At 32.6% G+C, this 16,742-nt stretch overlaps 1 protein-coding gene across 7 annotated transcripts in view; it reads left to right on the top strand.

Moving 5' to 3' along the window:
- LOC134685570 (uncharacterized) overlaps positions 1-16,742 on the top strand; it is a 32,339-nt gene that overhangs the window by 12,087 nt on the left and 3,510 nt on the right. For 4 of the 7 annotated variants that reach the window (XM_063545384.1, XM_063545374.1, XM_063545392.1 and 1 more), the window contains exons 2-5: positions 10,101-10,229; positions 12,870-13,019; positions 13,559-13,791; positions 14,337-16,396. In XM_063545384.1, the coding sequence (XP_063401454.1) occupies positions 10,143-10,229; positions 12,870-13,019; positions 13,559-13,791; positions 14,337-16,396 (2,530 nt within the window). In that variant the 5' untranslated portion in view covers positions 10,101-10,142. The remainder of the gene's footprint in view (positions 1-10,100; positions 10,230-12,869; positions 13,020-13,558; positions 13,792-14,336; positions 16,397-16,742) is intronic. The other 3 variants (XM_063545417.1, XM_063545407.1, XM_063545427.1) reach the window with 1 other exon arrangement.

Genomic DNA, 16,742 nt, shown 5'->3' with positions numbered 1-16,742 from the left:
ACTAGGCGTAATTTGAGTTCTTCATTTTATTAGCCTATAAAATAAATATAAGAACTATGAGGGGAACTATGTATTACTATTGTTATGCAAAGGTAAATAATATACATGAAAAATGCACCCGAGTTCCTGTGCCTAAGAACACGATTCTTCAGAAGCATTACTCGAAATTGTTTTTGTACAAAGACTCAGTGATGTCTTGTAAGAACGCTAACGTAAGCAACGTAATAATTTGCCTTTACTAAAATATATGAAAAAGAGACGAAAGGTTTGATTTTCTCTTCAAACGGAACAGCCATTCCACACCCGTCTTCTTTTTGTTATCTCCCAAATTATCGTCCTGAAGCGGATTCGTCTTCAACTCTTTTAATTCAAGGTCCTCTGTCTTATAACTATATATCTTGTTGTTTAAACAAAAACAAAAAAAGAGGATACAAAATTTCTGATACGATATTATCAAAGCAAAAATGTGTGTACACAAAAATTAAGACAAAATCATCACCAAATACATAGTTGTATCAATATTTTGGCCTTCATCTGTTTTTTACGATCTCCAATGTTTTTTTTAACCTATCGTTAAGAAAGAACCATTGTCAAATAAATATTACAAAATTTGAAACATCTTTAAACTTTCTATATATTTGCTATGTAGTATCGTATTGTTAAAAAATATAAATTTTACTAACTGCTTGATAATGTCATCTTTTATTGGTGCTTGGAAGAATGAAGTGATTTCAGTAAATACTTATGTTTGTAAAACTCCAAATTATCTACATATTTTATAATGTTACAATAATACTTCAATCTAAATACGGTATCACTTTTTAAACCGTATAGTGACCTATATTCGTTGACTTCTATGTCGTTTGGTCTCTGTGGAAATTTTCTCATCATACAACAGCTTCTTGTTTTATATGCCGTTACTCTCCAATAAAAGATAACAGTATTTATACCTCTGGTGTTTGGCTTTGAACCTCAAGTGATGTGCTAAGGCGAAATTGGAAAGCAGCTCTGCATTCAGTGTCCATAAAAAAGAAACAAAAGTTAAATAACATCCTGAAACCTTCCAGTTAATATGCTCCCTGTTTAATTGAAAACCGAATCCCATTTGACTAGCTTCAGTTGTCTGGTAGCTTTCATTTTCTTTATAATTGGGAAAAAATTATACCCATTGTGACAAATTATGCATTTCTATTTGGTATTAGCGAGAAGAAAATCATACTTTTATTTTGTAAATATATCAGAATGTCTTTTTGATTTGTTTTTGAAAATATGGTTTAGAATTAACTCAATCTAATAAAGTATGCTGAGAACAACGTAAGCTAATTGATATTTGTTTGTGTAACACACAACATTACGTTATATTTGAAATAAAAATATTAAACGAACATGAAAGTACTTTAATGGATTTTTGTACAAGTATATCGAACTGTTTGCCTTTGTTGTAGACCAAAAAAGGAATGCTGAATTAAACATTCATTGAAACGTTCTATTGGTTTTGTTCAATATTTATACTTTTGTTGAAAACATTATCTAATTATTTACAACAAACTATGAAAAGCTTTCAGCAACAAAGTTGCAAATTGATAATATTATTATTGTTTTCTTTACTTTTCTTGTTCACCCCTTTCAGCTAAGAAGGGGTATCTGTTAATGAAGTTATACTAAGAAACACTGTTTATAAGCATGATAAAAGAACATTTAAATTAAAACTCACAGACAGCATCGAAGAAGTATTGTTTAAAATGAGATATAAGTAATACTCTGTAACAGTTTTGACCAATGTTTATGACGAGGTCATATCTTGGGACATAAAAGTAGGCCATTGTGAGGTTTCTCTTGCTCAATTGATACACGTGGTTTTAAAACAATGGTGTGTTTGTCAAAATAACAATGATATCCAGACACTTCCTGGTCCCTGCAATGACGTTTATATGAATAGTCTCAAGTAAAAAGGGGAAATTTATATTGTTGTCTATATGGTATATGAAGTCTACAAATAATACAAGGAATACAGTATTACAGAACTTCAATAATATGAGTTGTTCTGTGAAAGTATAACGAGTATATGGTAAAATTCTATGCTTGTTACTTTGGCTTTCATGGAGATATCTTTCCTCTTTAAGCATGTAAGCGGGCGCCCAACCTGGCCAAACGTTATTTGATACAGTCTAAAAAGGTTTGTCACTTTTGACCTCTGGATACAAATGCATATCATAAAACGACAAGGAAACCTTTAATACTGAAATATTGTAATTTCAGTGCATGACATATTTCACAAAGAATGACAGATGTTAGATAATTGTAAAAATTCAGAAGTCAAACATTTAACTTTTATAACTAAAAACTGTACTGAAAATGATTAAAACTAGATCATGGATATGTGCGTTTATACAGACTTCGCAACGTGTATACATAAGTTGTGGTCAAGATATGAATCTATATATGGCCTTATAAACTCGCAGCAACGCCTTTTTAAACAAATCATCACGTTTGAAATGTGAAGGACTAGATTTGTATTCTAAAGCATTAACAGAACATATGAATATATATATATCATTGATAGGGGTCTAATTTACACCCGATATCAGTTGCAGCATAACGTATTCTTTTAACACATTCGAACAGCGGTATACTACTGTTGCCTTTATCTATATGTGCATATATTAAGACAATTAGAACACTCTAAGCTAAGACATGCCCTCCGTGATACTGTATATATATAACAATGCTTTATCTTTACTATGAATATTTAAATAATTATGCTGTTATATAAAGTACCTTTAGAAATATGATTATTGACAGGTCGGGTTTAAAAGATTAATTATTTTATAATACAATAGGAAAGGGTTGCACATATATGCGGTTTTAAAATACATTGTTGATAGAAGTGTCCATTTAAAATATTCAATAATGGTAATTCTAGGAAGTTAAATCAATACGCCTGTTAATTTCTCGTGTATTATTCATTAACGACTTTTAAAAAATCATTTTGAGGAAAAAAGAACATTACTTGTTTTTTTTTATATGAGAGTATGTTTTGTTGTATTGGAAACTATCTAATAAATATTTAAAACATATCCTGGAATGATAAAGGTTATCATGTTTTTGTACAGTGTAACACGAAAAAGAACTAGGAGATTTAGTGAAACTTTCTGTATAACTTACTGTTTGTCGTCGCAGTTTTACTCAATTAATCAAAATCTAGTGTGCAATAGCTTTTTATCGCGATCGTCCTGGAAAGGGTGTTGATAAAAATAAGCATAAGGATATATGATTTGTTTTGGAAGTATATTGCATATTTTTATATTTACATTTTTTTTATAGATTCTAGCTTCTTATATATACTGAACGGCTTTAGAAACGCAACACTCATTTTGTTGATTTTTTTTTACCAAATCTTGTTTGATTTTCTTACAACAACTTTGCATGCTTATCATACTTCTTTCTCCGTACAAAAAATCAAAATCTGACTTACCTGTGGTTATTGAACATACCGAATTTTTGAAGTCGCACGAATTTCTTGAAGCGAAATTTTGGACCCATGAAAGATTGTTTCAGTTGTTTTGCTTTGTGAAACAGTTCTTTCAATCCTTTGCCTCACTTAAACCAGTTTAAAAAGTTACATCTACATTTTGCCAAGACTGAGAAACAAAAAACTGAATTACCCCTTAAGAATACTGCAAACATAAAAACATAAACGTGCTGCAACCATACTGTATGACTTCAGAAACTCGTCTTCCTGTCCTTCCGACAACGATACAAGTAGACAAGATTTGTCCTGGCCATCAATGAACAGATAAACGTTTAGAGACAATGAAACGTCCACAGAATTTGATTACACAACGTCATTTGCCAGACATGTTTACGGTTGCAACATCAACTGCTAATCAAATTGCCGAGTGCCATTGAGTACAGATTCATGCCATAAATGTTTCCCATCAACTGAATTGCTAAAGAATCGACTGAAGGAAAACCATAAAAGCCCTCAAGTTCAAACCGCATAATTGCCATAACCAATTAATGGGTTGAACAAATGCAAAACCAGAAGGTGTAAAACAGAACCCAAAACATGTCAGGTAGAATTTGTTGACCTTTCAGACAATTATTTTGGCGTTTATAAAATGCAGTCATCGCTTTCGACGGGGACACATTCATTCAAAAATAACACAAAAATAATATAGTGTTGCGTTTCTAAAGTCGGTCAGTATATATATATATACTGTAAATTAGTTTTGTTGACTTTCGTATGTTGACCTCTATCAGTAACTGTCTTTATTAACGTATACCTTATTTATCATTCAACCCTTAAGCAAATCGCAAGGGAACAGTAACTGTACGCTATATCATACTTGTGACGAGGTGGTTTGCGTTTAACTAATAACAAGGATGTTTTCTTCTTCAAATCGGGGGACAGAATCTGAATAGTTGATTGAACTGGAACTCGTCGAAAGCATTCTTATCCAAAACTATGTAAAGTTTTACCACAGGATGTAAACCGCCAGATATTTTATTCTTTTTATGCAGTAATAAATTTGGTTGAGGAAAGAGGTGAACATAGTTAAATTTATATAGTTTGCTTTATACGTTATGTCTTGTTCTATATAACGTAAATGTTGCCCAGAGGTGTCAACTTTATTTGTGTGTCAACAGTAACAATTATAATCTTTATTGGTCCAAATAAACTATGAAGAGATACTTCTTTGAATTATTGCGATAGAACTGTAAAATGTCAAATTTACTAAATTATATTGTAATTGTTTTATTACCACAGTATCGTTACTTCAAAATTGTCAGAACACCTATAAAAATACCACATATCATTTATAATTACTAAATATGAACAAGTTTAAACGATAACAGCCTAGGAAAATGTATTTTAATAATTTAATTTTCATTAAAAAACAAGTTTTCCCAAGTTTCAAAAAACTATCATAAAATAGATTTGATGTCAAATACCATTTAAAGCCTATTAAATATATATGAGTAACATTTGTTATTACTAGATATGAAAAATGTAGACGATTTCAAATTAGAAAATCAGATTTACATACATTGCAAATACGATTAACCTAAGGTCGGGAACCTGGATAAAAAAAATATTTGAAGTTGAACGTCATTTTAAGCCAATATAGTATAAATGAGTAACTTATACACACTTCAATAAGCCTGATCGTAGTGCTAGGTCGCCAAGTAGTGAGTGACCTTAGGAGGTATGGGTCGCTCGAATTATTACTTCGCAGAAACTGTTTCTTTGCCAATATTCGTTTAAATTTTAATTACAAATAAAAAATTAAAAAATATGTCGGATATTCAATCGTGTTATACGATATTTAACAATCAGCTTGTGAGTTTTGTGAAGATAAATAGCAGGACAATCGAGAGAATCGATAATCCATATCATACTAAAGGCCACCGGTGAAGTAAATCTAAACTTAACTACAAAATAGTATATAGAATTTTAATTTAAATCTTAATGAATGTACACAGAACAGGTCCACCAACTGGAAACATATATTGGATTTCAAAATTGAAATGAAAATTAATAACATGTTATCGAAATAACCCTCTAGATTATTGTTAGCTTTGTAAGTTTCACATATCAATGCTGTCAATCATGTTTAAGGTTTAACTGAAATATCCATGTTTTGTCACCATACATGTTAAACAACAAACTAAATAGCCCGTTTTCAATTTCATTTTCCAAGACAGATTACCCATTGTTTAAGGGAAACATTTTAATATAAACAGCAACCTGTTTTTATTCTTGTACAATACATGTAGCGATATACTGGTATTATACGGGATAAACACTCTCAAATAAAAGAGACTTACCTATTTACTCTTTAGTGCGACTATCATGTGAAGTATTCAAATTTTGATTGTCCGTTCGACTTCAGGTGATGGCGTTTTCATAAAAAACTACATTTTAACCTGTTAATTACTTCGATTCTAAAAACAGTTAATTACTGTATTCATTTATTTTTCTAAGTTATTACATATAACGTATCTTATTGCCTATGTTTATAGTATGAACATTGTCTCAATAAAACCATTGTCTTTTAGGGGTAAATTTCACAAAACAGTTATGTATGTCCGAGGCCGCAAACAATCAATCAAACAAATTAGTAAGCATCATGCTGGAGTTTTCCTGTAGTTCTTACAAAGTTTTACCGCTTGAATCGACAAAGCACAACCTTACGAGTTCAATACAAGTTTCAAAACGAGATATCTGTAAAAAATAGTAAAAAATCTACTTATTTTACTCAATTAAATCTTTGACAGATAAGACAGACAAACTCTTAACAGAGTGTAGTCTTAACTTAATGTAATTACTAAATACCCAATGATACGTAATATCTTTAATCAAATATATTAAAATGTTCCCTATTGGTGGATGAATTGTATTTTTTTGTTCTGTACGTAATGAGTGACAGTCTTTTAACTGTGCGGTGTTTAATCAATTAGACAAACAAATGAAAACGATTTATGATAATGTATAACAAGATTGCACGCGGTGTCCCCACTCATAATTCTAAATGCTGGAAAAGATAAAGTAGTTGTCTCATAGATCCAAATACCTCACACAACGCATCACTTTCGAGTTGCATTAATGTAGAGTCATTCTGTTCAGTACTATAGAGAAATGTGCGAGGATTTTTTTAAAAGTTCATTTAACATCTTGAAATTTTAAAGTACTAGTATTGACAAACAGAAAGTAGGTTTATATTGTGAATTCGAGAAGGGCTCACAAGTAACAATTTGTCACTCTCAAGCTGCTTAATAAATAAGAACTCATTGTGTTCAGAAGTTTTGGAGAAAAATGTGACAAAAATCACGGTGGGTATGGTTGTCCTGCGAGAGAACGTACTGTGCTGGTGATTTGGTCCTGACTGGTGCTGGTGGGTCCTGATTCTGTGCTGGTGGGCCGTTTGTTTACGTTGTATCAGAACGGCAATAAAACGACTGTTTTGTTGCTTAATTTTTCTCTGATGTGTCATAAGTACCATGCAAAGTATATTACAACAATATTGTATTGCAAAAGTCGTGCAAGTTCGTTAAACGGAATTGTCCTGACGCTGTGCTGGTGATAAGAAAAACGGTCCTGGTTCTGTGCTCCTATGTCCTGGTTCTGTGCTTTTATATTTTAGTTAAAAGTGGCATATATTCAAGATCATTGATGCTGTACTGTTATTGACTTATTAGCTGTTGTCTGCTTTCTTGAAATTGACATTGTTGTGAATCTGTTTACCGTTATTAATGAGAGAAAAAATACCCCTATTTTTTTTTTTTAAACTAACTGTAATCTTATTTATTGGACTGTTAATGGAACCCTTCTTGCCCCCTTTTAAGATAAGAAAATATGTTTACGATTTTCGGGATTACGATCATTTTGCAAGATCACCAAAATACGTTGTAATTTATACAATACTTATATAAAGTAGATGATGTGGTATATTTGTTGTCAATGGACAAATTTCCATAAGAAACCAAAGGAAGTATGTGTTAACAACCATACGTTATCGTACGACCATCAACAATAACCCATAAAATAAAAATGTCAAAGGTTTTGCATAAAAATGGAGAGCAAACATATAGAACAAAGGACTTTCTGAGCGTTTGAATCATGTCTTTAGCAGCTTAAAACACATTTGTTTGTGAACACTTGAGTCCTGACTATAAGAATGACAATAGTATTGCGGGTTTGTTTGTTTGGTTTTTTTTGTTTGTTTTTTTGGGGGGGGGGAGGGATGGGGTTAAGTTAGAGCGAGGTTACAATGAAAGCTTAGAACAGTTTCCCGTAAGATTGAAAAGTTGTATTGTAAAAGAAAAATGTATCTTATAGCTATTAAGAATCACTTGCTGTAAGATTTTTCCAACACATTGTTTTTTGTCTAAACGGTTATCAGGTATTTTTTTTCTTTCGAAAGTTCGATAGAACACTAAAATAAATCACTATTTTATAAAAGGGCAGGCTAGAATATGTCAGAGAATGAAGACGAGATAACCTAGAGAACACTAATAAAATTAAGATTTCTTAGCTTTTTTCATTTCAAAATAAATATTTTTGATAAAGAATTACGGGGGAGGAAGTGAACAATGTGTCCTTCTTTTCTATATATAAATATTTTTCATGAATAAAAATAAAAAGTGCCTTGATTATAATTGAAAATGAGTAAATGGAAAAAATACCCAACTAAAATACACTTTTATTTTAATATTGGTAATATCACTAAGCTTAAAAGTTTTGTGTGTCAAACACATCATCTCTGTAGTAATGACTCCTTACTAAGATATTTCACTTCATTCATTTTTTTTTCTGCATTTTTTGATATTGTGAATTCATAGAATTATTATATTAAAATGTAGCCTTAATTTATATTTAAAAAAAACTGAATCTAAAGCCAGATATATCAAACATTTTTGTTTCCATCTATCCGTTTTCAGGACTTTAACAATCAACAATAACACGCCTGGAAAGTAAAATGCGTACTCGGCTGTCTGTAATCGACCATTTTTAGACACCCCAGGCTCCTAAAAAAACAAGCCGGGGTGGGGGTTCAAAGATGCAAATTAAGTACTTATATCAATATTTTATCTTTTCGTGTACGGTTTATGACCCCTCCTGTGGCCTGTCAATTCCGAAATGTGCAAACTGCAATAGTATCAAAACAGCACAGACAATGAATAATAGAGATATAATTTTGTACATATATCAAGGGGAAACTTCTTGCAAAGCATTATTATTTATAGGTCATTATTGTATTTAGTAGAAAAGGAGAATTTAGTGAAAATAAAATCACTATTTTTGTAGAAAATTCACAGACCTTTGTACAGAGATTTTTGTTATGTTTAGCATGGTATCAACACAATGGTTCATTTCCGAGTAAAAAAAATCAAAATGTCTATCTACCTTGCACATTTCAGAAAATTCAGATCAGATAACGAAACTGGTTCCAGCAACATTTATCAGCAATTTAAGATTGTGACCCTCACAGTTTCCATTCACCACAAATATTCTCGTTACAACGAATCATTTTAAATACAAAAATACGTGTTGCATGCAGCCTTTTGTTTATCTATTAATATATGTATACGGATAAAGTTATGAAAGGCAGCAGGGTCATCAGGGTGAGGAGTACATGTCATCTGAAATAAATGCTAAGCATAGATCTAGAAAGCGACATATAATCATGACATTAAAAAATGTCTCTTCTTTTCGACTTTTTTCGAACAAATTGACACATAAAATGAGTTATATAGTATTGTGGAATTTTGAACTTATTTTAGATACTATATATATTGTTATCTGATATTGGACGAAAGATGTTGCCCTTATATGTTATTTTGTAATAAAAGTTCAGATGATTTGAAAACACATATAAATTAAACAGCCAAATGGATGCACAAGAGCTAACATAGGAGTCATAGATCCTGTTTGCAACAATTATCTGGCTAATTTTATTGATTTTGTAACATTTGTTTCAAATATGACCAACTTCTTATCCAAAATCACCAGCACCGTATCAGGACCCACCAGCATAATGACAGGACACACCAGCACAGTATCAGGACATGAATGAATTGAGAAAATGCTATATTTTAATAAATTGCAATGTTTTTTCACAAAATTGTTTTGTCGTGTGGATTGCGGCATAGAAAGCGGACTCTATGAGCATTTTTGTTTTATTTTTTCAGCTCGAGATTTTCTGAAAATGAGCATTTTTGTGTTACGCTTACTGAAACAGTTTAGAGGGTCATTTTTTTAATGGTTTATATATGAACCCATTAGAAACGAAATTGAAAAATCTAACTGTTTTCTTCCATTTTTTATGAGTGAAAACGTCAAAAATCATAATTTTCGTCTTTGTTTACATTTTTTCATTGATCACCAGCACCCGTCAGGACCGAATCACCAGCACAGTACGTTCTCTCGCAGGACAACCATACCCACCGTGAAAAATATATATCAAGCCTTTCTCAAGGAATTATATCAGAAATCACAGTTGATTGAGTATTATTTATTTAACAATACGCCCATTGTGTATTCTATCAGCTGTCAGCTAAATGATATATATATGATTTTACCATGTTTTTCCCAGATAGTTAGAGTGACCATGTAATGAGGTATTAGACAACAAACCATGGGTTCCGGGACAAGTCAACAAAACCAGCGACCTCAGTCATCTCCAAATAAAGTAAACGGCATTGCTAGTCAGCATGATGCACCTGTGAGTCTGCACCTTTCTCTTATACTTGTACCAATCATCAATAGTGAAATTAGATTTATAAAAAAACGTTGCCTATCGAATGCCTGTGGTTTTCTCCTGGCACTCAGGCTGACTCCATCAATCACAACTGGCCGCCATGAAATACCCGAAAAGCGGTGCTTAAAAATGGCGTTGAAACACAGAAAATAAAATCAAATCAAATCAAAAACCTGTTGCTACTTCTTTTACATTTGAAAAATATGTTTACGCCCCAATACGAATCGTTCTATTTGCTTGAAAATTGAATTGCTGACTTTTAACTGTCGTAATTATTTTTAAAGCTTATGAAACATTTTTATATGGATATCGAAATCGACGATGAACGTTTTATAATCCATTTTATTTCATTTATATTATTTTATAATAACAATTTCAAACGATTAGATTTAAAGACATTATGTACATGAAAGGGTTGACAAAAACATGATAACATTATAAAGATTAAATGATTGGTACGGGTATTTAACCTTTATTGTAACAACACAGTATTGCAAGTCTTGTATATGCTAGTATATGTAGATATTTCAGAATGCCATCGACTGTAAGTGTCGAATGTGTAACAACCATGTAATAAGCATGATTATGCATGTTCATTGTAGATCTTTATATATATATGCATATTATATCTGTTCTCTTTTAGCTTGTTAATTCATTATTGTAGCATGTTATGAATAGTTTCGTTATGCGTTATTATGAATGTATGTGTTTTGATTCTTTTTGATTTAGTTTTTTTTATCTGTACGTGTTGGTAGTTTTATTGTAGCCAAATATATCATATGCATGGGCATGAACTTTCATCATACATTTAAAGTATATATCCGATTCTTTATTTGTTTAGTTTTGATGCTTGCTTTTGTATGAGATTGAATAGATCTGACATAATTGCCAATGCAACAACTATTCACTGAGGACGAAAGGACGAGAACCCAAATCATGCGTTGTTTTGATATTCTATTTTGAGACGTCCATACTATTTCTTTTTTTTAAATACTTGTTTCCTTTCCGTATATTTAAAAAAAAGAAGTTAATCAAAATCATCAAAACTTGTAGCTTCTCATAATTTTATCATTATGATCATATTTTCATAATTTTATAATCACATGTTTTTGTGAAAATTTTAGTTGATGCAATTGGTTTGTATGGTGTGATTTATTAATGTTTCTTTATATATTTTTCTGTAATTCTCAAGGTGAATAATAACAATTAAAACGTTTGTCTATTTGAATATAAGGTTTCTATGTATAACCTATCTTGGGAATTCTGCCTTATTTGTCCCCTTGTTATAATTTTCTCATGTGAACATTTGTTTTAACCAATCAATAGCCAAACTGGTATTAACTTCTCTGATATAACTTCATAATAGTGAACGGGACTCGCCCTAATTATGACTTTATTAGATACAAGTTCAATTTTGCTTGAACTAAAGTAAGTCAATTGCCATAAAAATTAAAAACGTATGAAATAACGCAATAAAACACTTTATAACAATATATATTCTATTATAAAACACTTAATACTCAAGTGAAAGTTAACTGTACAAGTATCATAGAAAACACAAGTATATCATTAGAAATTATATATCTAACCAGTTTGAACTTACTCTTATATAAACTTCCTTCTTCTGTTCACACGGACTTAGTTGGACATCTTCCTTTATTTATTCTAATTTGAACGATTTTAAGGGGGTTCCCGAAAATATTTTTGATTACCACCGTCCAATCTGAAAAACAAACGGTTTCCAAGTACTTTTTGTTTTCCGATTGTATGATATTGAATATTGGCAAGAGCAAAGGTGGAGTGTACGCCAATGTGACATCAACCCAATAACTAAAAATAATATAAAAAAGGTCTAGAGGTCAACAAACAATCTTTAACAATAGACAGGTGTCTTGTTTTACTTTTGGTCTTTTCTGTTTGACGAAAGAACAAGGTCCCCCTGTTGCTTTTTCACCATGTTTTGTCAGAGGAGTTTTGGTATATAACTCATTGAATCTATAACTAAGTAAACTAAAACATAAGTGCGTCAAAAGGCAGTTTGTGATCTGTTAATGCAATGGTATACTTAAAACAATGATTGTTTAATGGATTCAAAACACCCCAACGTTTACCTTATCTACTTGCACTAGAATAAGGACTTAGAGTGATCAGGATATTAATTTGTCTGCTTCTCATCAATTCAAATTTTAGAGTGGTTCGTGTTCATATCATCCCTGCCATTATTGTAAAAATAAGCATGTACTGGGTTAGCTTAAGTGTCTGCATTAGATCTTGTATGCACGTTTTAAATATTTCAAATAGACATATTCATGACAGTATTTTTTAACAGCAATGACGTATAAAATAAATATGTATGGTAACGTGTCGTGAATTTGGTATTAAAATGACAAATCGACATATATTATAGTATATAAACCTTAACAACATAATAAGATCTTAACAACAAATACAAGGATTAAAATTTGGAAAATTTTAAGATGTTGAGTCATAATATAAGTTCTTGTCGAAAAATATATTATAAACTATGATATTGTTATTCATTCGTGAAATGGTCGACACTTGTTGGATTAGGATTTCAATAATAGACGATGTGTTCTATTGTAGGACTCAAGACCACAGACAACAGGAACAGAAAGGCCACCTGAAAAGAAGCCATCAAAGCCACAAGTTCCTCCGCCATGTCCCCCTAAACGACGGAAAGCTGATGTGTTTCAACTATCAAAATATACACATGTTGACGATTATTCACTAAATGTAAATACTAATTTTCTTAGTAATGAGGTTGATTAAACTCACATGACGAAGAACAGCAATAACAGTGCTACTTCTTTCGTATACATAATTATTTTCCAGTCAGTTGTAAGAATAAATGTTCATCCACATTCACCAAACAAATTTTTTGTTCGAGCAGTCATGTAAAATTTGTAAAAAAAACTTGGTTTTGATCAAGGGGGAAAAGGGCACTAACTCATGGAAAAAAAAAAGATTGACTAGATCTTATTTTGAAAAAGCTGTGTTTACTTTTATTGAAATATATACGATGTTAATACACATGAGGGGTTCATTACTTTGTTTGTTCACAGCAAAATGGCATTGAAAGTGTAATTAGTAAGATAAATATAGTATCTTCTACATAAGAGCAAACGTTTTAATTCTTAGATATGAAAAACAGTACTGTCATTTGCGTAATCTCCCGCTGGCTCGATATTGATGTATATCCTCCAAGTACACTGCGACTATATATTTTCTTTTATTAAAAATTCCCAAATACATTATATGTTGTTTATTTTCAGTCACCACCCAATTTACTTGTGGGTACCTTCAAAGAGTTGATAGCATATTTAACAAAGAATCCAGAATGGGATGACATGTGTAAAGTTCGTGCCATTTTCAGATGGGTGTCGTCTGTAGATGTGTACAGTCTGAAAACAGAAAATGACCCTCCTACGCATTCACCACTGGAATATTTCTTAAAGATCCAAAAGAACATGGGTAACCACGCCCATCTTGTGTCCGGTCTCTGCCAGTAAGTGTTGCAGTGTATTACTTCATTTACTAGGTCTGTGTTAATATGGGCTCCTAATTATTACAATCTTATAGTAAAGTGCACATAGTGATAAACTTACTGTTAAAGAAAACATATCCGAAGTAAATAAATTTAAGGGGAAGTGGTAAAATTTCCAATGAGACAAACGAAAGATTTAATAAAGTTGAAATAAGCAATTATCGACAACCGTACGCTTATCAACAATAAGAAAAACACATACTGGTAAGTCGCTAATAAAAGGCCCCGACATGAAAAATGTGAAACAATTCAATTCAACCGAGTAAACGAACGGCCTGATTTATAACGAAAAACCAATATTGTATAAATGGAAAAAAACAACAAAACACAAATATATAACAAAACAATAATTCCCTTTGTTTTTGAGTGAACTTAATATGATGCTTTTCCAGACAATTGTTGAGTTTACTGGTCAGAGTTATAGTTTATACAGTAAATGCATAGATATTATTTCAATATACATTAATCACGATATTCTATATAAATGTTCTCATATATTTTGACAGAATGGCAGGAATAGCCTGTGTAATTATCAGCGGTATGAACAAGAGTGCAGCATATGAAGTAGGCAGTAAAGTAGACCGTAAAATGATGGGTGCTCAATGGAATGCCGTATATATTGATGGCGAATGGCGCTTTATCGATGCCTTCTGGGCCTCTGCATGTGTAGTTGGTAAAAAGTCTGGCGAGTGGACTTTAGTTGACACCGATGGTAACGTGACCCAGGATGACGAAGAAACTTCTGAAGGAGAAACACAACACAGAGTTAATGAGTTTTATTTCCTGCCTGACCCTGACCAGTTAATTTGGACACATTTTCCTGACGAAAAGTTATGGCAACTTCTAGAGAAGCCGCATACTGTTTCTGAATTTGAGAATCATACTTATATCCGTGAACGATTCTATTATCTTGATATGTTCTACACAGACAAGACTAAAGAACAATGTATGTTAACTGCTACCAAAGGAGAAGTTGGACTTGAATTTGGATTGCCTAAAGAGAAAAGTGAATACTTCAGATTTAAATACATGTTATATCAAAACCGAGCGGAGAGTGGATTGGATGGAGGGAATCTGTCTCTTGAAAGATTTGTAATGTTCGAGCATAATTCGGATTTATTAAGGTTTGCATTACGATTTCCGGTCGCTGGTAAATTTAAGATGGACGTTTTTGGATTAGATGAGAGAGAATCTGATGTGTTTGATCTTTGTTGTACATATCTGATTTCATGTTCTGACCCTCAAAAGAACTGCATGCCGTTACCGGATTGTCCAGAAATTGGATGGGGTCCTGGTGTGGAAGCCAAGAACGCAGGTCTTAAAGCTAAATCGCACGATGGTGCAATTATTATTTCAAAAGATGGAAGGGTTGATATCAAACTTGGTGCACACAAAGATGTCCGTCTTCATCAACTTCTTAAAAATGCTATTGTTGATGAGGCTACACTTAGTAAATACGCAGTAATCAGAGAGGAGAATGGCGAATTCACAGTTCATCTACGTCTGCCACAGGAAGGAGAATATGCAATGAAACTTTATGCAAATGACGAAGGTGAAGACGGAGATGCATCGAACGTCTTGAATTACCTGATCAAATATATAGAAAAGGGAACTAACGAACCATTCCCGAATATCACTGATGGCAAGATTGGAAAGAAATCCATAGCTGATAAACTGGGAGTAAAGGCAATCAGTAATCCGGGTGGCTCAGTAATTACAAAGGACGGCAAAGCATCTGTAACATTTAAAGCTAGAAACGACGTGGAACTTGTGTGTGAAATACATAGCCAAGATCCAAACGCTAGGAAACACATGATAGTTAAACCCACAAATAAAAATGGTACATGGACATTTGATATGGACATGCCAATCGAGGGAGAATATTCTCTCAACATATTCGCCCGGGAAAAGGGCAATCCGTCAAGTGTTTATAACGTTCATTCCTATCTGATAGAATCAGACGGACATGCCATTGACGAGGAGAAGGCGGATCTAATAAAGGACGAAAACAGCGAACCAACCGTCATCACAGAGACTGTTGAAACATCCGAGCCTGAGATTTTGATTCCCGCTCCAACTGGTTACGATAATGTGGTCGCTTGTTTCCACAGACGACACGCTGATGATTCACCAGATAATGACGCTGTTAAATTGATGGAGCAAGACGGACTTAAACTTTTCCTGACTAAACTTGAAGACTTTGGAGAATATATGATGGATATATATGAGAGGGATGCCAAAGGTGTTCTTTTACACTTAGCTAGATACCAAATCAATAGAAAACCAGCTTCAGAGTTGTACAAAGATGACGCCAAGATGTTGATGGAACAACTTCTACAGAAACCGGAATCAGAGGATGAATTAGTCGATGATAATGATAACAAAGATGTATCAGATGACGAAAAGCAGCGACGAAATGCCAAGAAATTAATGGAAAGAGCAATGCAACAGAAAGATCAATATTCTCTAGAGAAGGCAATTGCAATGTACGAAAGTGCCGGCGGCAAAGACGATGAATCTGTTAAAAAGGCTAGGAGATGGTTGGAACTTCTACAAGCTAAAGAAGGTAATATATGCGACAACATTTTGGTATTTCATTTTTTATGCCCCACCTACGATAGTAGAGGGGCATTATGTTTTCTGGTCTGTGCCTCCGTTCGTCCGTCTGTGCGTCCGTTCGCTTCAGGTTAAAGTTTTTGGTCAAGGTAGTTTTTAAAGAAGTTGAAGTCTAATCAACTTGAAACTTAGTATACATGTTCCCCATGATATGATCTTTCTAATTTTAATGCCAAATTATAGTTTTGACCCCAATTTTATGGTTCACTGAACATAGAAAATGATAGTGTGAAGTTCAGGTTCCAGGTTTTGGTCAAGGCGTTTTTGATGAAGTTGAAGTCAAATCAACTTGAAAC

Source organism: Mytilus trossulus, chromosome 1 (genome assembly GCF_036588685.1).
Source record: "Mytilus trossulus isolate FHL-02 chromosome 1, PNRI_Mtr1.1.1.hap1, whole genome shotgun sequence".
Lineage (NCBI taxonomy): Eukaryota > Metazoa > Mollusca > Bivalvia > Mytilida > Mytilidae > Mytilus > Mytilus trossulus.
This window is presented reverse-complemented; position numbering and strand designations above follow the sequence as displayed.